Below are 23,322 nucleotides of genomic sequence, written 5' to 3' on the forward strand. Positions count from 1 at the left end.
CATCAGCAAAGGCCAGGCAGTCAATGTGATACCAATGTTTTTGCAGCCTACTCTTACTTCACTTTGTATATCATTTGTTGCCAACTCTTTTCTCCATTCTCTGATGACTTTCTCCCCAACACAGTTGAACAGAAGTGGAGAGAGGCCATATCCCTGCCTGTCCTGTTTGAATTTTGAATGTTTTGCTGCTAAAATAATTTTTAAAAAGAAATCAAGTGACATTCAGTTAAGGTCAGCACTGACATAGTAAAAATGTTTTACTCTAGTAATATAAGTATGACTCATATTTGGCCCCTCCTATTGTCATGACGCAGCCAGTGCCTGCTATGGATGGTGTGAAAATGTTGCGCATAGGGTTAGTTGGTGCATGCATTTCAGTGGGCTTGGCAGACTGATGTGTAATAGCAACTTCTGGCTCGGTGAGGAAAGCAAAGGGAAACTACCTCACTGCTCATTTCTCTAGTATGCCTCTTCAGTGCTGCCTAGGCCATCTATGACAGCTGATGGCAGGCCTGTTGAGGATCCAACCAGCCTTAGGGCTGAATACTGAACACACATTGTCATGACAACTGTTCAGTAACTAGTAACCAAACTCTCAAGGGTGTGTAAGGGATTGAAGGGATGTAAGGAAGCCGGTTTGGATGAACACATACAGATCTGTATGACAACGCATATCGTTAAATTTTGAGCACCTAGACTTATGTTATTAGTTCGATATCCATAAATTTCTATAAATTTTAAGAGATGCCAGGATGTTGGAATTTTGTCCTCCAGAGTACTGCTAATTTCCAGATGCCAAATGCACAGAGTAGTCTCCAGTTTAATACAGTCAGTTGCTACCAAACTCAGGCAGATTTTAACTTACTGTTGTGGATATAGAAATTGGTGCCAGACTTGTATTTATTGTGCTTTTTTCACTAGGTCAAGTTAATGAAAACTCATGTACCTGACATAAAACCTGATATAAAACGTGCTGTAATGGTTAGCACTAGCCAGAAAACAAGCTGAAATTATTTACGTTTCATAGAGAACTTTACTCTGCGTCTTCAGAAGAAAATCTTATCTGTTCGCAAGCAAGACTTCTGTAACAAGATTTCTCTAATAATTACATTTTCTTCTGAAAACACTAGCGATTTTCTCAGCAAAAATAAAGAATTTCACCTTGTTTTCTGACACAGCAAAAGCCCAAAAGCTTATTATCATGTTTATAATTACGGGCTGTGAAAGCATCAGTCTAGCATTGTTAGGTGCTATCCTCGATGGCCCGGGTTTGATTCCTTGTACTGCCAAAGATTTAAGAATGTTAGGAGGGCTGATATGTGGTTAGCCGGGCTGAGTGGTTCAGACGGTTAAGGTGCTGGCCTTCTAACCCCATCTTGGCAGGTTCGATCCTGGCGCAGTCCGGTGGTATTTGAAGGTGCTCAAATACGACAGGCTCGTGTTGGTAGATGTACTGGCACGTAAAAGAACTCCTGCGGGACTAAATTCCGGCACCTCGGCGCCTCCAAAGACCGTAAAAGTAGTTAGTGGGATGTAAAGCAAATAACATTATTATTATTATTATTATTATTATTATTATTATTATTATTATTATTATTATTATTATTATTATTAGGTATGTGGTTATAATGTTACATGGATCTTACTTCCATTGGAAGGGTGTGCCTGAAAATAGCTGCATCATCTCAGGACATGGACACAAGTTTATTTTTGCCTGGTCTAACCAAGATTACTTGTAGATAAACCTTGAGCATTTAAAGGAGAAACATAGGTGAGCAAGAGGGTAAAGAATGAATTACACTGTCATTTCTCACATATTTACCACTTTAGTGTATATTTTACATAGAAATTGATCAGTTTCTCGGATTCATTGTTTTGAAGTTGATGGAAGGTATATAAATGGTTATTAGATATGTCTATTAAAAGCTCCTGTTGGCACATGAACTTACCTCAATTAACAACCTCTCTGTTACTGTGGAAATATAAAACATTAAACCTTGTATAAAACTGGTGCTCAAATATTACAGCCTCAAGGATGCACTTCTTAGAACACAACAGAAAAAGTTTGTATGAGTAGCTCAGGTGATACAGCGCCAGCCTTCTGGGGCTGGGGCTGTGCCTTCTGAGGACTGAATAATGAGGAAATTATCAAGCCAGCAAATTGTTTGGTCAGTGATGAAGAGAACATGTGAGGTTCTCGAAACATGTACAGCATTTTTATTAATATAGATTAAATAACATTTTATAGTATTGAAAAGACAACATAGAGATTTATCAGTGATTTTCAGTGGTGTATTAGGTTTAAGGCAATACAGACAAAAATCAAACCATAATGGTTCAAATAATAAGGGCGGTCAGTCATTGCAACATTTTTTTCCTAACAAAGAACTAGTAGTCCAGTAAAATGGCCCTGAATATATGGATTTGCTGTGCAAAAGGTCAGGGTAGTATTGATTATTTGGTATGACCGAGCTCGATAGCTGCAGTCGCTTAAGTGCGGTCAGTATCCAGTATTCGGGAGATAGTAGGTTCGAACCCCACTGTCGGCAGCCCTGAAAATGGTTTTCCGTGGTTTCCCATTTTCACACCAGGCAAATGCTGGGGCTGTACCTTAAGGCCACGGCCGCTTCCTTCCCACTCCTAGCCCTTTCCTGTCCCATCGTCGCCATAAGACCTATCTGTGTCGGTGCGACGTAAAGCAACTAGCAAAAAAAAAAAAAAAAATATTATTTGGTATGTTCGTGTTGAGCCTGTAATTTGAAATCCAAGTTTTCAACCTCGGGGTGCCACCCCGTTCAGTAAGGTCATGTACAGCACGAATGTTGTCTGCAGTGATGCCTGTCCGTGGTCGTCTTTGGTGGGGCTAGTTTTCCACCTCTTGCCGTCCTGCCAAAAATTGTTTACGCCATTCATACGCCTGGGTCTTTGAAAGGCTTGCATCTCCTAACTGTACATGGAACCTTCTCAAAATTTCCAAGGCTTTGGTGCCTTCTTTCGCCAGAAACGTGATGATGATGCGCTGCGCAACGGACGTGTGTACCTCTTGCTCGCTTATAGAGTACTGAAGTGGACAGTTGTTCTGTGGTATGTGATGCATCAAGACCCCTACTCTGGAATCCCCACCAACATCCTCTCAAAGCCCCATCCATTTCCATTTGCTACCAGCGTCTCTAATTTTAAATTCCGGTTTATATTTGATGCACCTGGTACCTATTTACAATTACATTTATTATGTAATACCGAATCAATGACTAGTGAGCAACATGTGGACATGTACCTTTCTTGCATTGCTCGAGACAAAAAAAATGCTGAAAATTTTATGCAGCGGTTTTCTCATTGCATACCATTCCCCGCAAATGATGTCCTGATAACAATATTCAGTGGCATGGTAGGAATGGCGGATGTTAATTGCCACTTACCTTACGAACTTGGTTTGAAAGGAATCTCCACAATTGTTGGTGGTAACTTCAAAAAGTTCAATTCAAACGTAAAGATAAAGTGAACACATTTGCTTCAGTTACCAACAGTGCTAATACTGGGAAAGAAAAGATTACTATGGACCCACTAACACTCTTCTGCAGAATTTGTGTAACCAAACAGTCAGATGCAGACCTAAAAAGGATTTTTGCTTTTGAACTGTCACCTTTTCCTTTGTTTAAGGAAGATGGCATGCGAAATGGGACTAAAACATCTTTATATTCAGCATTCACACCAATCACGGATACTGTCAAAGAAAAAAAAAAAATTGTAGTGGGGGATGTAAGTCATCTTCATAAAGTTGTTTGGCAGCAGAATTTGAATTTTGGGGACACTGCTAAGAGTTATCTTACTTATTTACAAGTACACTGTGGTTCGAACATTGCTGTAGTGTTTGATGGATATCCTTCTGATGTGACGGAGAGGGGCATGCAAAGTGCAGAACATATTCGATGGAAAAACACTTATTCGTTACATGATATCCTATGCAATGAACCCCCATGTCCAGAAATTTCTCAAGAAATATTTTCAAATGAATGCATTAAAGTAAGTTTCATTGTCCTGTATAAGGAACTGCAAAAAGGAAATGTGACAGTAAAAGAGACAGTAGAAGATGCAGATACTAATTATTGTTAAAACTGCTGTTTCTGCTGGATCTCAGTATGACAACATTTTTGTCATTGGTGAGAAAATTGACCTTTTGATTCTTCCAACAGTGATAGCTCTGATGAAAAACAACTTATACTTCAAAAAATGTGGAAAACGGAGGATGCCTGATGTACACAAGAACCTCGTTTATCCGGATTAAGTGGGACCGGTACTGATCTGGATGATTGAAAATCTGGATAATCTGGAAAAAACTTTTTAAAAATACAGTACATGTTAACATAAGTTGTACGGTAATACTTTTTTTCAATTGTACAAAAAAAATATAAGAACACATTTCTTAAATTTTTACAGTGTTTGTGTGCAGCACGATCATGAAGATGTTTTACTGTCATCAGTTCTGCCGGTGTGGTTTCAGTCTGGGATTCTAAATAGGCCATCAGTTTGTCCAGCTGCATTGTTGCCTCTCCATGAGTCATTGTCTCTTCTGATGGAGCACCAGTTTCATTTTCAAATTCAGCATCACTCTCGCCGTTACCTGCCAAGGAACAAGAGGCAATAATTTCTTCGTTTGTCATTAGGTCGTAGCCTGAATTACATTAATTTTTCAACCAGTCATTTACGTCGTTCTCATTTACGTCCAAGCATCTGGGAATGCATGCAAATGTGTCAAGGAACTCAGAAGAGACCACAACTTCACAAACCTTGGTGGTAGATGCACAGATGTTTCTAAGACTTTTTAATTGTCATTTCACTAACTTAATCCCATGCAGATGCGATCATATAAATAATGTCTTTCATATTTATTGATCTCAGCACCGAAATTGTACCAGTGGCGGCTCGTGACCAAATTTTCAGGAGGTTCACAACAAAATTTCTGTTCACTTCTCAAATATACCAAAGTAAAATACAAATAAGTAGAAAATCACTTACTGAAATCATTTCACTAAACGTTTTTTGTATGATTGCTTCTCTACTCGTAATGTGGTGGAACCCTTATAACCGAGGATGCATTTTTCTGAGACTAATCTGTGAGTGTAGAAGAAAAGTAAAATTATGACTGCCAGGCTGAGTCGCTCAGGCTGAGGCTCTGGCTTTCTAATTCCGTGATTATGAACACCTGTTCAGAATTAGCTACTGGCGCAATCTTCCGGCGATGTAATGCAATAGTAACTTTGGGAGCTGTGGCCAGCAGTAACAGAGGAGGTGGAGGACCCTTGTGGTCAACTGTAATACTATCTCTGGTTTGAGGGTGGTTGTAGACGGAAAGGCACATTCATTACCGTGCTCCTCGCTTGTGGAGATATCTGCGCATAAACCATAATATCATCTCCATGCTCATGCATATGGTTTTAAGGCTCATAGCAAAATCTCCAGTGTGCTCCCTGGCATTGTCAGTCGAAACGAACAGCTGTCAGTGTAACGGAGTTTCGATATAAGTCAAATGCTTTCGAATGATTGACGAAATCAGAATGTATAATGTAACTATTTAAAATAGTTTATTTGAATCCGCCTTGATCAATACACTCATTCAATGAAAGAATAACTATTTATTAAACCAAATATATTTCAGGAAATCTCAACCATTCCCTTCCTCAGTGGTCAGATCAAAGAACAAAATTAGTCAATATGGACCAAACACAATATTAACCTATCATGGTTAAATTTATTAACAGTGATGAAATCAGGTCGAAAAAAGGAAACAATTTTGAATTACTGGTTAGAACTGGGTGTTCACGTGCTCTTGTGCTCCTGCGCCACTGATATCCCCCCCTCCTTCAATCAGTTTGCTGAGCAGCTGCATCCTGTGTAACTGCTTGATGTTTTGCAATACACCCTGGTCCATTGGTTGCAACAGAGCTGTTACATTAGGTGGCAGATATTTCACTCAAATATCACCACTGACCAACTCTTCTACTCCCAGCTGTGACGGCGCATTGTCAACGAACAAAATGGCCTGCAGTGGCAAATCTCATTTCGTTAAAAACCTTTCTACGTTCGGCACAAATTCTTCTTGGAACCAGTTTTTGAAAGTTCCACTATCCATCCTTGCATTCTTTTGGGATGTGTAAGAAACTGGCAAGGCAGATCGATTCACATTTTTAAGAGCACGGGGATTTTTTATTTTCCTAGTAGCAGGAGAGGAAATTTTTGTCCTCCAGATGCATTGGCACATTGTAATGCGATCTTTACTTCTTTTATAACTCCTGATCTAATTTAGACTCAAGTGTCTTATTCAGTAGCATACGATAAAACAGCCCAGCTTCACCGGCGTTATAAATCTGATCTGGCATTAAGTTATTGGAGCAAATAATGCCCTGAAATTCCTTTATGAAACTGTCAGTGGCAACTTCATCCCCTAAAAAACATTCACCAGCCACTGAAAGCTGGCATATGCCATGACGAGCTTTCCACGTTTCCAACCAACACTGACTAGCTGTGAAGGTAGGATCTCCATTTACTAGCTTGCTGTTTAAACTAAGCACCTTTTCTTGTAAAATCGGCCCTGAAATCAGAACACCATGCTCTCTTTTTCACTAAACCACATGAATAATGCGTTATCTAGAGATTAATCTCTAGCTTTCTTTACTGTGGCACGATTCTCTAAACTATCTTTCGTCATCATTTTAAAGTAGAAGTCCTCAATTTCTTTTCAGTTTTTCTTCCAATCAGTCACAGTTGAAGTCACTACGCCGTAGTCTATAGCAATATTTTCCAAAAGTTCTCCTTTGTCCAGCCTGTTTATTGCTTCTAACTTTTTGCCCATGGAAACAACCACTTTCTTCCGCTTCGAAGCCATTGTCACGCTCGCTCATACAATACAATACTGGACAGGAAAATACTGTAACTGTACAATGTGGTGTTAACCTTCAGCTACTGATGTGGTCTCTCACAGACTACTGAATATGATAACTCATTCCCTTCCTCTTTCATCATCTTAAGCAATCACACAGCAGGTCATTATTGAGCAACGATGTGAACCCGAGATAACATCTGCAGTAGAGGATGAGTTTCATAGACTCTATGTCGGCAGGACAGTCATTAAAAAGTGATCGATGAAGTGACTAAACAGTGTTTACCGAGCGACATATCTCTGAGTGTTGAGGTACATTAGTTGGGCGTTGCATTCAGAAGAGCTTGGGTTCGAATCCCACCTCGGCTGTTTTGGGAATGGTTTTCCACGGTTTCCGATTCTCAATTCTAGGCGAATGCCAGGACGGTACCTTTGATAGACTGTGGCCAAATTACTTGCTTGGCGGAAGCGACATTCAAGAAGATTTGACCCCGTAAAAGAAATATTGTACAAGTAAAAAAAATTTTTATTATTTTCGATCCAGATAAACCAATGATCTGGATTAATGAGGGCTGGATAAACAAGGTTCTTGTGTACTTCAAAAAGTCATTTAAATACAAGTGTAGCTCAATTGTTTTGTTCATCCACACTTTTACCAAGTGTGACATGAGAAGTGCACTCTTCAGTCACGGGAAGACTGGACTTTGCACTCTTAAAGAAGGGAAAAAAATACATATGAAAGAAAAAGTCTCAAGTATTCTTCAAACCTGAAGCAACCATTGACCAGTTGGCCATGGCAGGTGAAGCTTTTCCGATTCATTTATACAGAGTGTAACAAAAATGCACGGCACAAATTGCAGGACACATACCTCACACATAGACGAAGAAATGATGTTATATGAACATGGGCCCAGAAATGCTTTGTTTCTGTGTTACATCTCATTTTCTCCAACTCATTAAAAATGGGAAACATGCACTCTTTGTTGCTTCTGGTAATGGTGTCATTATCATAGGTGCACTGCCAGTGCTTTGTTGTTTTGTTTTACATGTCCCAGTTGCCATGCAACTCACGTCATTGCTTGTCTACGGGTAACATCAACTGTTCCAGTGATCAGTACGACCTTGGCAAGCATGTATCAAAGCTCATGAAGGGTATATTGGACATCTCCTGTGATAAAGAGTTACATGTGCTATGCTGGTACATTCTGTTCTTGTGTGTTTCTCATGATTAATGAGTTAGAGACAATGAGGTGTAACATGGAAACAAAGCATTTCCGGACCCATGTTCATGTAACATAATTTCTTCACCTATGTATAAGGAATGTGTCCTGCAATTTGTGCTATACATCTTTGTTACACTCTGTATATGGAGGTAACCTCAGAACTTCTGTATCACATCTCAGTCAATTGCGCTACCATCTGTTTACCCAGTTAGCAATAAGAGCTCCATCCTGTCTAGTACGTTTACCCCCAACTGTGGATGTAGCATGATTTCCTGCCTTGTTCATGCTATGTTACCATCAGATACAGATGAGAAAAATCCTCTTTATTGGGGTTGGGTACCTACCAAATTTGGCTTTTCCTGCCAAAAAATGGAAAGAAATGTGGCTCCTGAACACCTCCTTAACTTGAAACTGCAAGAAAGGGTCAAGAACGCTTGTGGTTGCCGGAGAGCAGGTCTCGTATGTTCTTCCCTGTGCACCTGTTCCCTGGGAGAAGCTTGCGAAAATGTGGCTGACAGCTCTCTGTTTGAAGGCGGCAACGAAGTTGAAGACAACCCTGCAACGTCCATTAATGAATGTATGAACAATGCCATGGAAAATTTTGATACTGAGCTTGTTGATAAGGAGCAGCAAATAGAGCTTGAAAAGGTCTGCCCTGGCCCCTCAAACGACAAACTGTAAACATGTTCTGCTCTATGTCTCGCTACTAATGCCCTAGTTTTAACTTGTGGTACGCAAACTTAATACACATTTTCAAAACTATTTGTATGTATCCTTATTGATTCGTGATGTCCGAACTTAAAATTGTAATGACAGTGAATTTCGATTGAAAAATAAATTACAAGTACAAAAATTGTTTGTGTGGAATTTTTGTATACCCTTTAATCAAACAACTGCATATCTTGAAATATTGGTTGTAGAAATCTCCTTTAATGCTCTGTGTGCAGCAAATTGGCTCACCTTTAAAAGTGATCGATATATTTTTTGCTCTAAACTATTTAACTATTTAAACTATTTAACAAAATTCAATGAAAAAACACAACTTTTAGCAACTTTTTGATAAAAACACGATCGTTTGAAGAACTGTATCGCAATCACTACGTAAGCTAGAGAGCTGAATTTGGGCTCAACTTGTAGCAAATTTACTTTATTTTTTATTAGACCAGTCATTTAGGAGATATTTTGAATAACTTAGCAAAGGTAAAAAAAAAAAAATTGATGTTTTTCCAATGCCAAGTGGAGTGCGGTGGTGCGGCAATGTCGAAAACTTGGATTTTACATTACAGGCCCAACATTAACAACATACCAAAAAATCAAAACTACCCAACCTCCTGCATACCAGAATGTATAATTTTACTGGACTAGGCACTTTATCAGTTTTAAATGCAAGTTTCTTTTTCATTTTTAACAATTATTTTAGGGTATATTGTTCTTTCCTGTGTCCTGTATAGTCCTAGAACTTTTCATTAGGGTAATATGCAGTAAAATATGAGTTGTGAATAACTCATCCCTTATTCCATAAAACTTGACATTTTGGAAAATCAGCACCCCCTCAGGCCACATTAGGTCAAGTTTGAGGGACTCTACCAGATTACAAATCCAAAGTCGGGCATTAATGGCTGTGGTGTAGGATGAGTACATTAGCTGCTAGCATTGTGGAGAAATGTGGCAATCCAACTGATGAGCCCACTGCCACACTGCATAATCTCATGACTGAAAAGTGCAAGGACCTTGAAACCTCAATAATAATAATAATAATAATAATAATAATAATAATAATAATAATAATAATAATAATAATAATAATAATAATAATATCAATAATATTCTGGTTCCTTGGCTGACTGGTCATTGCTTCCATTCAGAGGGTCCTGGGTTCTTTTCCTGGCTGGTCTATATGTTTTGTTGGTGGTTGGTACTTTGTGAATGAAGAGGAGCATGTTGGGACAAACACAAACACCCGCACACTTTAGATGAACCGCACTGCAACCCCACTGGGGTGTGGGAAATGTGACAGAAGATGAAGATTATTATTATTATTATTATTATTATTATTATTATTATTATTATTATTATTTATTAAATTTTTGTATTTAATAAACTGGGAGAGGATATGTAATAACTAGACCTCAGATATTTAGGCGCTAAAATGTTTATTTTAGATGCCTAAAATAGGCTCTCAAATATGAAAAAATGCCTTAAAATATATTTTGCAGCTTCAATTTTATTTATTTTACTAAGCATTTATCAATGTTTAGGTGCCAAAAATAGGCTCTCAAATTGAAAACAGAGGTCCTAAAAATATATGTTAGGTAGTTTCAATATTACCTAAAGATACCATTTTTATTTTGCTAAATTAATGGTAACTCTTTAGGAGGAAATGCATATTTTTTTAAAAATCTCTAACATCTTTGCTGCAAACATCACAGAATATAATTTTACCACCCAATGTAAAGTGGGGAAACTCCTGTAACCTCTGTTTAATTAATGACGACTTGGAAGATGAAACTTTCGGCATAATGCACGTACTGAATAAATGGGGACACTGAAATTTTCTCACTCGGAGAATAAAATGAAGAGGTTTTCCTTTTCCAGCAGGTCATTGGACTCTTTACCACCTTGTTACACACAAACTACGAGCGTGTTTACCACGGGAGGTTCTGAAGAGCTATGGGGAGTGTGGTTTACAGCTTCCCAATAATAATATTTTGTTTGAAAATTTTTTTTCAGGAATATGCTCTTCAAGATACTGAAAACGAGTCTGAGTCGATTAAATGCGGCCAGTATCCAGTATTCGGGAGATCGTGGGTTCGAACCCCACCGTCGGCAGCCCTGAAGATGGTTTTCCGTGGTTTCCCCATTTTCACACCAGGCAAATGCTGGGGCTGTACCTTAATTAAGGCCATGGCCGCTTCCTTCCCACTCCTAGCCCCTTCCTGCTTCATCGTCGCCATAAGACCTATCTGTGTCGGTGCGACGTAAAGCAAATAACAAAAAAAAAGTCTGCAAATGTTTCAGCTTCTCAGAATAAATTAAAAGCATTTTCATTGATTTAGAGATTTAAAGAGAGGAATTGTAGGAATGTGGGTTCTAACGTTAATTTAGGCATTTTAGGCACTATAGGACCAAAGTTCTTAACCATATAAATACACGAACACGTAAATACAACTTCATTTTAAGTTCTCTCTTCAAGAACAAAATAGGTTTGTGCCTAAAATCCAAGGTCTAGTGTAACCATCCAAATATTTAAAATAATACAGTAATTGTAAAAATGGAGATATGTATAAGAATTTTCAGACTTCCTTAGATATGTGGAAAAGATAGGAAGAATAAGAATGGCTTTTTTCTAGTTCTATATCACATGATTCTGAAGTCAATATGATAAAATGTTACAAACGGATGTATGTGATTCATATATTCTGCAGATTTCTTTCATACAATGAAAACAGACATTCATTGACTGATATTACTACCCCATTGTATTAGATATATATACATACTGGGTCATTTAGTTAATGCAGAACCGCAGTTGAGACCTTGGCCGGCAAGCTATTGTTCAATCAATCACTACTGATCTGCATTTAGGGCAGTCGCCCAGGTGGCAGATTCCCTATCTGTTGTTTCCCTAGCCTTTTCTTAAATGATTTCAATAAAATTCGAAATTTATTGTTTCCCTCGGGCCAGGCAATATGGAGAGCAAGGTAGAGTGACTGCCTGATAAATTCTGAAAATGCAAATGAATGAAAACCTACCACCTGTTTTCCAGTCATTGACCGGGTCAGGGATGTAATGAGTGAATCATATATAGGCTATTAGTACGATGGGGTCACCACTCGCAGAGTGATTTAGTAATGACTGATAGATGCTATGAAATGAGAATGGAGAGTGTTGCTGGAATGAAAGATGACAGGGAAAACCGGAGTACCCAGAGAAAAACCTGTCCCGCCTCTGCTTTGTCCAGCACAAATCTCACATGGAGTGACCGAGATTTGAACCATGGTATCCAGCGGTGAGAGGCCGACGCTCTGCTGTCTGAGCCACGGAGGCTCCCTGATAAATTCTAATCCACTTTAAAAGTACTCAGCCATATCACTATAAGAGATGCTGGAACTGCCGGCCTTCGTTTTCGACACATTTCTGGCATCTTCCTATGAAACTACCCATCGCTTTTCTTAGTTCTCTTTGAAGAATCTAATTAATCACTTGGTGAATGGTATCCTTCAGTTCATCTAAAGTTTGCAGATTTGTTTTATGCACTTTATCTTTCAATGATCACAGGCTGTTACATCAGGGGATCACGAGGCTATAATGTTGTTGCTGATAACTTCATCGCCAAACACTTGTCGAATTTTCTGTAATGAAACATACAAGCTGTCACCAAGTCCCTTTAAAACAACACAAAGTACATTCTTTCTCAGTTAATTCAGCATAAAAAGGTCCTGAAATGTTGTTCACATATCTAACACTTAATTGTTTCTCAAACAACAAAGTGGGCTCATTATTCTCTCTTACTGGAAACTGCACTACACTCCTAATTTCTTGTTATGAAGAGGTTCTTCATGGAGCAGGTTAGGCTTTCACCACTCTAATATCAGCTGTTCTAAGAATTTATGTACCCACATAAGTGAAACCACGCTTTGTCTGAGAAGAGAATGAGATTGGGATAGATTTCTCTGTCATGTACTTCAAGATCCATTCACTAAATCTAATCCTACACACATGATCAGCCAGTTTAAGTTCTTGCACCACAGTACATTTCAAAGGTTTTAATTTAAGTAACTTCACAGTCCTTTGTACGGAACCATAAAAAATTCCATTTTGCTGGGAAAGACTGTTAAGAGATTTCTTTGGAGAATTTCTCAGCCGTTGTTCATTGTTTAGATTTTTTTTTTTTTTTTTTGTTTAGCACTGTATGTCTCTTTCTTTACTTATCGTTAATATTTCCAGCTTCACTAAATCTATTCGTAAATAAAAAATTGATGTGGATTATAAAAAATAGGTGTGTTATTATTTTCCATTTATTTTCCCTTCACTTTGCATGTTACTGGAGCCTCCATGGCTCAGGCGGCAGCATGCAGGCCTCTCGCCACTGGATACCGTGGTTCAAATCCCGGTCACTCCATGTGACATTTGTGCTGGACAAAGCGGAGGCGGGACAGGTTTTTCTCCGGGTACTCCGGTTTTCCCTGTCATCTTTCATTCCAGCAATACTCTCCACTATCATTTCATCTGTCAGTCATTAATCATTGCCCCAGAGGAGTGCGACAGGCCTCGGCAGCCGACACAATTCCTATCCTTGCTGCAAGTTGGGGGCTTCATCCATCACATCCCTGACCCAGTTATTGACTGGAAAATAGTGTAGGTTTTCATTTGCATGTTACTCTCAATGAAACAAAATAGACTGCGTTGCGAGACGAAACCAGGATCGGTAGTCCCCGCAGGCTCCCCTTCTTCCTGCTCAGCTGTCAGCTTAGTCGCTCCCAGCCACCACTCCGGTTCCAAGAAATTGGATGACTTAGTGTATATATGCAGAGTCGAATCACATTATTTGACCATCTGCTGGTATCCACAGTAAGCATCTGTTGCAGGACAGACAGCAGCTAAATGTGCTGACAGTGACTGTCGGGTACTGGCTGGTCTCATGGGTATCTGGAGTCATGCTGTCTGCAGTGCATCCCGCAACTGTTGAAGTGTGGGAGGCAGAGGAGACAGACGGTGAATACAACAATTGAGGTGGTCCACAAACATTCAATTGGATTGAGATCGGTGCTATTTGGGTGCCAGGGAAGCTTTGAAATCCTCATTGTGCTTTTTCAGCCATGTGCAGACACTTCTAGCTGTGTGGCAAGGCACATTATTGTGCTGGGACATCCCGTTCTCCCAAAGAAAGACAATCTTCTTATATGGGTTGATGCATCTGTGTTGGCTTGGGTGTAGTTGCCCACCGTCTACTGCTGAGATGGGTTCGCTGAACTGTTGTGGTAGAAGACACGACTGTATGCCCCCTGGTTCATTTGGATGGTGAGCTGTTCCACTGAAGCCTGTCGGTTGGCCTTCACACACCGTTGTAGCAGTCATTCACCTCGGACCGCAACAGCACGTGGAGCTCTACATTTTCCATGCCAATTATACATAATGGTGCCTTTCATCCACTTATGATACACATTTACTACTGAGGCACACAAACATTTCAGAAACGTTGCTGTTTCCGAAATGCTGTCCCCTTGGCCTAAAAGCCAATGATCATCCCCTTTTGCAAATCTTTCCTTACGCGTGACAGCAGGAGGTGCAGTATGTACAGCCAGCCTGTTGGTAGCATTAAATACCCATCTGTATGTCTAGTTAATCCCGTTTCCTGATACGGAGTCGGGAATGAGGTCAGATTAAATTATATGGCATGTTTTTATGGCCAGATGCTCTTCCTGACTTCAGCCTAAGTAGAGGACCTAATGAAGATTAAATTAATGATTGTAAATGAAATTGGTTAAGGAGGCGGAAGGAATCGGCTGTGGCCTATGAATTGGAACTGTCCCGTCATTTGCCTGGAAGTGAAAATGGGAAACCACAGAAAACCATTCTCAGCAGAGGCGGCGGTGGGGTTCAAACCCAGTCGTCTCCTAAATGCAGAACTTGGCTCAGTTCTAACCATCACTGACATATAGCAGTTAAAAGTACTAAATATATAAACAGTTACTTTCGTATAGTAATTATAAGTACAAAACATACTTTCCCTTATATATGATGGTTGAAGGTACTAAATATACAATCACTTCCATAGTTATAATACATATAATAGTTGAATGAGGTTTTCTTTTCTACTTCATTTTCTAATTTTTCTCAGTTTGAAACATTTCTGTGATATTAAGAAACTAGATGATATTGGACATACATTGTCAAGTTTAAATTTAATAATCATTTCTGCCATGTGTTTCAGAAACATGTCATTCAATGTCGCAGCACTGAGAGCCTATCATTTGTTACAATTGTAGCCACGTTTATTGTCACATTGCAGTGGTTTATTTACGGAATTATCCTTGACGACTACTACATACAGGTAAATTACTAAATATTTTAAAACTTTTATTAATCATAGACGTGATATCTTCTGGCTTTTTGTTGGAACAGTCTTAGTCGATAGTTTCTTTTCTCTGGGCGCAGGGCGAAGTCTCTGCAAAACGTAAAGATTCCCTGTAGTTAGCCTCTCTCACAAGGCAAAAACCTAAAAGAGATCATGTCTATTAATTTTGGCCATGAAAGCATCAATCTAAACATTAAAAACCTGTTATTAATCATGTATGATGGAGTCTGTATTAATGTGGCTAATCTTTTTCTTCTCTCTCTTTTTTCTAGATTCCCAATATTATGGGCTGCTTCTTGTCTCTTGTTCTGCTGTCCTTATTTTGCATTTACCCTAGTCATACGCTTAGCCGATAATGTTGTTTTATTTTTTACTTGAGAGAGACTAAGCTAAAGACTTACATTTGTTTATGCAGTTGTAATCTTTATTAAGAGCTCAAACTAAACCCTCCATAATGCCTGTTGAGTGCCTTACTTACCATTGAACTCCTTGTCATAAATCGTATGTAATTACTTTATTAATGATTATTAATTATTTTACCTGCTTCTGCTGACTGAATATTTCACATTCTGTGAACCATGTTTATAACATGATTATATTACCATTACTTTTATTTCTCGACTGTGAACAATTGTAGACAATTGACTTCCAGATTCCAGAATCGCAGATTCAAATCTGACAGAGGTAGCTGGAATTTTTTTGGGCAGAAAAAATTTAATTCAGCCCTCCATTTTGTATGATATCTGTGTGTTAAATCTCCCGTGTCACGTTTGTTTACTGGACAAAATTAGTCAAACATTTGCATTAGATCACCGTACAGAGATCAGTTTCTCTACCGTTCGGTAGAATAAAATGGAGCGCCGAATTTGACACACAAGCAGCCTAGATGGTGTCAGATTAAAATGCCTATACACAGTAGCTGAGGCCATATGATTATTTTTTATAATTATCTCTTTTTTCTTTTTCCTTACAAGGTTCTCTTGGCAGCTGTTCTTGCTGCTTAACTGCTTTGCCTTTATTTCACTCTCATTTTGTTTTTTTATATTCCATCATTGGGTGTTACTTAATTTTTGCCATTTTATCTGATATTTGTCACTTGTGGCTCACAAAAACCTATCACCACTTTGAGGATTTGAGTAGTGTGTACTTGGACCATCTGAAAGTATTGGCAATAAGAATGTGTGTGTCGAATTATTAACTACTAATGGATAACTGTCCATAGGAAACTTTTGGAAAGTTTACAGTTCAGAATATTTGAATTACACCTTAATTGTGGAAAAGAAGTGTGATTTGTGAAGTTGTAATACTCAGATGTACTAATTTTGGAACCGCATATCATAAAAACATAAATGTCCTAGACACTATAGTGCCTGGCTGAGTGGCTCAGACTGTTGAGGTGCTGGCCTTCTGGCCCCAGCTTGGCAGGTTTGATCCTGGCTCAGTCCAGTGGTATTTGAAGGTGCTCAAATACATCAGCCTCGTGTCGGTAGATTTACTGGCACGTAAAAGAACTCCTGCGGGACTAAATTCTGGCACCTCAGCGTCTCTGAAAACCGTAAAAGAGTAGTTAGTGGGACGTAAAACAAATAACATTATTATTATTATTATTATTATTATTATTATTATTATTATTATTATTATTAGACACTATACTAAAATTAAAGTTACATTTATGTGTGAAACAAGATGTAGTGTTAAAAGCACTCAAAACAACTCATTAGGGAGAGTAATAGCTTTCATTATATTCATTATCACAGAGAAAATAATGGGAAGAATTTTGATGGAATTTTGCAAGTTCAGTTTAATCAACGAGTGAAATCTCAATGTGTTTTTGTAGGGTCTATCAAATTTGAACTTTCATAGGCAAGAAAAACATAGGCTAGTACCAAAAAATATTGAATTTATATGACAAAAAGGCTAGTACCAAAAAATATTGAATTTATATGACAAAAACAAATAATAATGAAGACTTTGAAAATCATATGTCCAACAGTGTTACAAAGATATGAAATACAGATCCATTGTCTTCTTGTTCTGAAATAATTTGTTAAAAAATCCATCTTTGATATCAAAGCTATATCACTGTCCTGAACTTCAAAGCTCAAGACATTTTGTCGCACTGTGTTCATGGAATTTAGGACTAGAGACAATTTAGAGTCTGGTGTGGGATCTGGTTCAGAATCTTCATCACTTCCTTCTTGCTGATTATTTGCCATATTCTCATATAAGACAGCTGTACACTAGCAGATCACAACATTTTTGTCATATTCTATGTAGTTAGTGACAGTGACATTATCATCTTTGTTGACTTACTGCCACCATTCATCTCTAAATTCATAAAATTTTCATCTACATGTTTAATGTCATTCTCGACAACATAGTGAAAGCTGACCTTCAAGCATTTCTGCGTTATGCTCTGATCTTCTGAAACTCGAGCAGATTTTATAAAATGTATTGCGTCCATGACTGTTATCTTTGTCGTGCTTTTCCGGTATTTCTGCCTCGTACATCTCATAATGTCATGATTGGGGCTGCAGGTTGCTTGTACTACTAGCCAGCTACATGACTGATATTTTTCAGATACAATGCATGTTTGGGATGTGCTGCATACTGGTCATTATTCAAGGAACTTTTCCTACTTTTAACACTCAATTTTGCATTGTAAGCATGTAAATATTGCTCATATTGTGAACTTGTTACGTAGTTTTGCATTTGATGCATACTTGCAGGGAAATGACAGCACATTTTTAAATCAATCTGGGCCTCCTATTATAGCAGATCCACTTTTCTCATTTCACTTCCATTGCAACATAGCAGAAGTCACTTGTTGCTTAAGTTTTCACTATAACCCTTCTCACCCTCAACTCCAAGTCTTGATCAGTTTGCAAGTGGAAATATAATGAATGCTATTGCATTGACATTTAAAACACCATAAAAACTGTGATTTTCAAGAATTGAGATTCATTTTGTGATGTTTCTACAGTCTTTGTACTGACACTTGCAGTCTCCATGTGTGTGCTCCTATATTCTAGGTTGTGGCTCTGCTTCAACCTTCCTACCTGACCCTTTGAACCTTTGAGGTTTTGTGTCTTTTCTGTTCTGCTAAGTGACATGCCTGTTTTGAACCATTGTTTTGTCGGTAGGTATATTTGTACATCCTTACCCGTCTCTGGAAATTCTCTCCCGTTACACATTTTCGTTGGTAAAACTTTACTAAAAAGCCCTTAATATACATTACATTATTCTAAGGGTGAATCATAAATCTGTCTAGATATTACTTGTAGGAAAGAGGGGAGTTCATTGCCAAGGCCAGGGTCCCACCAACCCACAACTAGAAATACTTAGAATCTTACTTCTCTAAGGAAATATAAATCTTGCAACATTTTGCACACCATGCGCATCAACAGCTGAAATTTATCAAACCTGTCACTCCCAGAATTCAAAACAGGTAAATGCAATTACAAACTGCGGCACAATAAAAATGCTAAAACACTTGTCCAAGTGACTCCCCTTACCCCTTCTGAATTACTGGGCAGGCTCTTTACTACGCCCCATTTATTATTTAGACTGATGATTATCACTGCGAGCCAGATCTGTCCAGTCCAATAGAGAAGACATCTCATCAGCAGTTGGTATCACGAGTACGCAACAAAGTAAACCACTAGCAACAAATGAGGATCAGGGCCCAAGAGTCTGCAGCATGCAACTTGTCTAAGGGTCCTACAGTTCTACCTTTCCTTTTGCTGAGTATTATATTCAGCATGGATGGATGGTAGAATGAGCATTTGCTCATCATCCTAGTACTTCATGTAAGGGTATCTGACCATTTAAATACATTTCATTTCTTTATTGTTCATTATCTGTTGCATGTTTTTATCCTTGCTGATAATCCACTAATTAACTGTACTGACATGCACAGAATAAACTTGCACTACACCACCATGATCACAATCATAACAATCCTTTATGCATGTGGTACTGGGTGCTCCCACAGAAATTAAAGAGAGAACGCTTTGGATTCTCTCTTCTAGATTAAGGACAACAAGCATGTGAATCACCAAGTGGTAGGTGTGTAAATGGTATTTTTTACCTATAATCGAAGTGCGGGTGCGGAGCGCATGCAGATATTATTTTGTATATCCGTGCAGGGCTCTAATAATGAGTGAGCAACTGAGTAAGTATTTTTGATGTTAGGACCATCCTTGGGTTGCGCACTACAAGATTCATTATGAATCGTTGGCTCACTAATAGTTTCAGTGGAAATGCTCAGTACAGTGGTGATCATGTCGATCTGTCTGGTGCTGGCATATTCGGCTGTTTCGTGTACCTCAAAGACCTTTCTTCTCAGGGCATGAACAATCATTGCCCTCACTTTATGGTGGCTTATGTTGCAAAACTCTTTCCCTTAGGTATGCCAGATTTTCTAGAGTAATTCATGCCCTTTTTCTGACAAAAATTCTAATAAATAAAAGATTTATTACCAAAAGAACTTAACTTACATACACAAAGTATGGTATACACAAAAAATATATAAACTTAATAAGTTTGATATTCCATATCACATTATTTGATCAGTTGCAAGTCACATAGCGGGCCCCCAAACACTTTGAATATATAGATACTGAAAGCTCTCATTATGAACTGATAACAGCACCTGACACGAAGTAAGATTGAAGTAACTAAGAAACTGATCATATCATTGTGGAATGGCATACCAACTAAAGAAAAAAGAATCGAATAAAAGTCTTACCTCAGCTAACAACACACACTATTTGTCAGTGCTACTGGAGAAAGATTGCTGCTGCTTACTTTTCTCTCCATAGCAAGTCTTCATCACTTCCATCTAATTCACTCAACATTCTTGTTTTCTTGAAGTTGTTCTCTATCAGTTCTGGTGAAACCATATCCCTACTGCGCAATATCCACTCACGAAATAGTTGGAGTAAGTTTATGCACTTTTTCCACCATCCAGCCCTGATAGCTTCCACACATTGTCTTTGGAAGGTTTGCTTATAGAAGCATCCAGGGGTTGAAGTAACAGAGGTCATGTTCTACATGCCTATCAGGAATCGCAGCTAGATTGTACTAATAATTGACCATGATATGATATTTGATCAATTTATAATAATAATAATTAGTAAAAGGGGCTACAATGTATTCATAAGCTTGCAGAATAGTGAAGTAAATACCCAATAAGATTGTAAGATCAGTTTTCTTGGTTTGCAACAATTTCTTCGTGTCATCTGTTAGACAGCCATGAAAACTGTCCAACACGATGTGAGCCAGGATTGAAGGAACAACCCTAGTCTATTCCTGGACCATTTGAATCCAATCTCGTGCAAGTGATGCGTCCATCCAACATTTATCTTGGATATGAACATGGAACCCATTAGGAAATTTCACTTGTGGGATGGTTTTTCTTTTGATAACACATGATGGCAGTTTTCTGCCATCAGCTGTTACAGCAAGCATAACTGTATGTCTCTGTTTCTCGTTTTGAGCCATCCACACAATAATGCTTGGTTTTCCTTTCACATTGATTGATTGATTGATTGATTGATTGATTGATTGATTGATTGATTGATTGATTGATTGATTGATTGATTGATTGAGGGGCATATTGAAACAGATTGGCATCTGTTCTGCATTGCCGATTTGGAAGAGCAAATAGTTTTATTTATGCCTTTTTTTATGACAAACCAATGAAAATCAAATACTTTTTCATTATCACTTGTCATTCTTTGGCATAATGATGTTCTCCATCAAAGAGAAACCATTTCTCCCCAGCATTCCTTCATGCTGATACGGTGTGTTACAGCTATTTCAATTCCTTTAAAATATACCATTTTGTGAGAAACGGCAAATCTATCTTTGCACAATGACATCACGTATTCTACAAGGTTTTGTTCTACTTGCTAAAACTTTCCACATTTTGGTCCACACAATTCTTTTTGAGACTCCTGTAGTAAGTTGAAAGACTGATCTACATGAAGGTGACAGAATTAACAAAAATTGTCACGATTTCTAACTATCGTAAAATACATTTATAAATTTGTTTGAACAAAGGAAATTGTTGAAATATTTTGCACTAACAAAAGAATTTGATAGACAATTTATTCCTGAAACATGGTATTCTCAAACACACAAGTATGTTCTAACATATTCTCCCACAATTTTTTAACAAAACTGATTTTGAGTTCTTTTTACGTAATGGGAGCTGCAGTATGGGGAGGCAAGTTCATAGGCCTAGATAATGAGTAGCAAATGGTACATCTTGACCTAGATAATTAATTTCTTGTGGTTCTATATTAGTCCATATCACACTTACCGCTTCACTGGTTTCTTCAAATATTGAGTTACTTCCAATAATATCATCACCTGCACCGACTTGAATATCATTCTGGTTATCGGAATTTCCCATTACTTCCGAGGCACCTTGTAATTTGCCGTCACTTTCATTACTTTCAGGAATAATTTCCTCATCAGAATTAACACAATAATCAGTCACCATCAGTACTGTCACTGAAATCTTCAAAAATAAAGTGCTCTATTTCAGAATCTTCGACAAAGCGGGCTGCCACCTTGATTCCAAGAACATACGAAAGTACTTTCCCTTCTACAACTAAATAAACTTCTCCAGACCATTGCTTGCTTTTCAAATACTTTCGTAAGTGAAGATAAAAGTATCAATATTCAGCTGGTATGTATATTAGTGACATCTAGTGTCCAGTTATAAAGCTACGGCAGAAGGAGGACACAGTCTCTCAGAAAGACGGTCCACAGTTCCAGGATTAAGGACCTTCTTATACCCACTGCTGCCTAACCAGCTGTTTGCAGGTGTTTACTCCTTTGATAGAACCACTCCTTTCTCTTTGTTGAGCAATAGTCACCTAGATTCAAATTCCTTTTCCTGATGTTCCGGGCATTTATCTGACAATTGTTTTGATTTAACTCTTCTGGAATGATATCTGTGATAAGGTTTATTCAAGCAGGAGATTTTTGTTCCTCTACCAGGTTGCGTATGTGGTTTGTATGGGGATACCAATTTCATATCTACATAAAGTAACGTCTACTGTATCTACTGGAAATTCAGGAATCTCTTTAAGTGTGTTCATGATAATGTGGTCAGCATAGTTTAAAAGCTTGTTCAGGCATTAATTTTGGTGAAGTTCTAGAAAATGGGGAAAATTATATTTGGACACTTGAATGTTACCCGGTACGTGAAGTACGAAGTTTTTTTATAAAGCTTTAGGAGTGGGTTTGCAGTGTAGAGATTAAGTTTATATTTCGAATTATTCATGTTTTTCTTAGAATCAAATGCTATTCTCTCAATAAATGAGTCATTAAGACTTTTAATGTTTTCTTTGCATCCTGCTGAAGTTTAGATACTTTCTTCAGTTAATTCATTAGATATTTCAGAGAGTACTTCAACTACAGTGTAAGGCATTTAGATTTACTTAAAACTTTTCTGCCAATCCTATCTCACTGAACTTTGCATTTGTCTGCTGTGTGAGCTTAGTGACAGATTCAGCAGAAACATGTCATCGGCGAAGTCAACAGCTGTTAAATTGTATATCCTGGGACAATACAAATGTAATGTTCATCGGTATGTAAATGTAAATCACTACATTTTTCAAAATGGGATTGACATCTCTTCTACCTTTTGGTGTGTAATGTTGCTGTTGTGCATGTACTCAGTATTGACACAGTCCTCTTGTCCCTCTACGGACAGAATACCACATCATTGGTTCCTCTTTATTTTCTTTATTATTTCATTAAGTATGCAAACATTTTTTATTACAAACACGAATATTCACAGATACTTTTTGATCGTAATTTACAACATAGAATGTGGTAGAGTTCACAGCGTTCATTACAAAGTTCACACACACAATCACTGCTAGGGATATGATACTTCTTATTTATGCACAATTTGGTATGAAACCCGCACACCACCATCCTGGTTACCACATGCTGTAATTTCTGGTTTGCTTGTCTCCATTTGGTAGTCATCACTGCTTCTGTTGTATAGAAGTCTTCCCATATTTGATCTTCCTTCTCCCGTCTGTTCCGCAGAGCAGTCTTCACTGCAGGTGTCTTTGGTAACAAGTGGCTTAAAGTTAGATCTTCCAACAAAAATGTTC

The 23,322-nt window shown here is 38.1% G+C and overlaps 1 protein-coding gene across 1 annotated transcript in view; it reads left to right on the forward strand.

The window, feature by feature from the left end:
• LOC136863118 (sugar transporter SWEET1) overlaps nucleotides 1–16,583 on the forward strand; it is a 134,013-nt gene extending 117,430 nt beyond the window's left edge. The window contains exons 5-6 of the mRNA XM_067139460.2: nucleotides 15,035–15,154; nucleotides 15,451–16,583. Coding sequence (XP_066995561.1) covers nucleotides 15,035–15,154; nucleotides 15,451–15,534 — 204 coding nt within the window. The 3' untranslated portion in view covers nucleotides 15,535–16,583. The remainder of the gene's footprint in view (nucleotides 1–15,034; nucleotides 15,155–15,450) is intronic.
• The last annotated feature ends 6,739 nt before the right edge of the window (nucleotides 16,584–23,322 follow it).

The sequence above is a fragment of the Anabrus simplex genome, chromosome 2 (genome assembly GCF_040414725.1).
Source record: "Anabrus simplex isolate iqAnaSimp1 chromosome 2, ASM4041472v1, whole genome shotgun sequence".
NCBI lineage: Eukaryota > Metazoa > Arthropoda > Insecta > Orthoptera > Tettigoniidae > Anabrus > Anabrus simplex.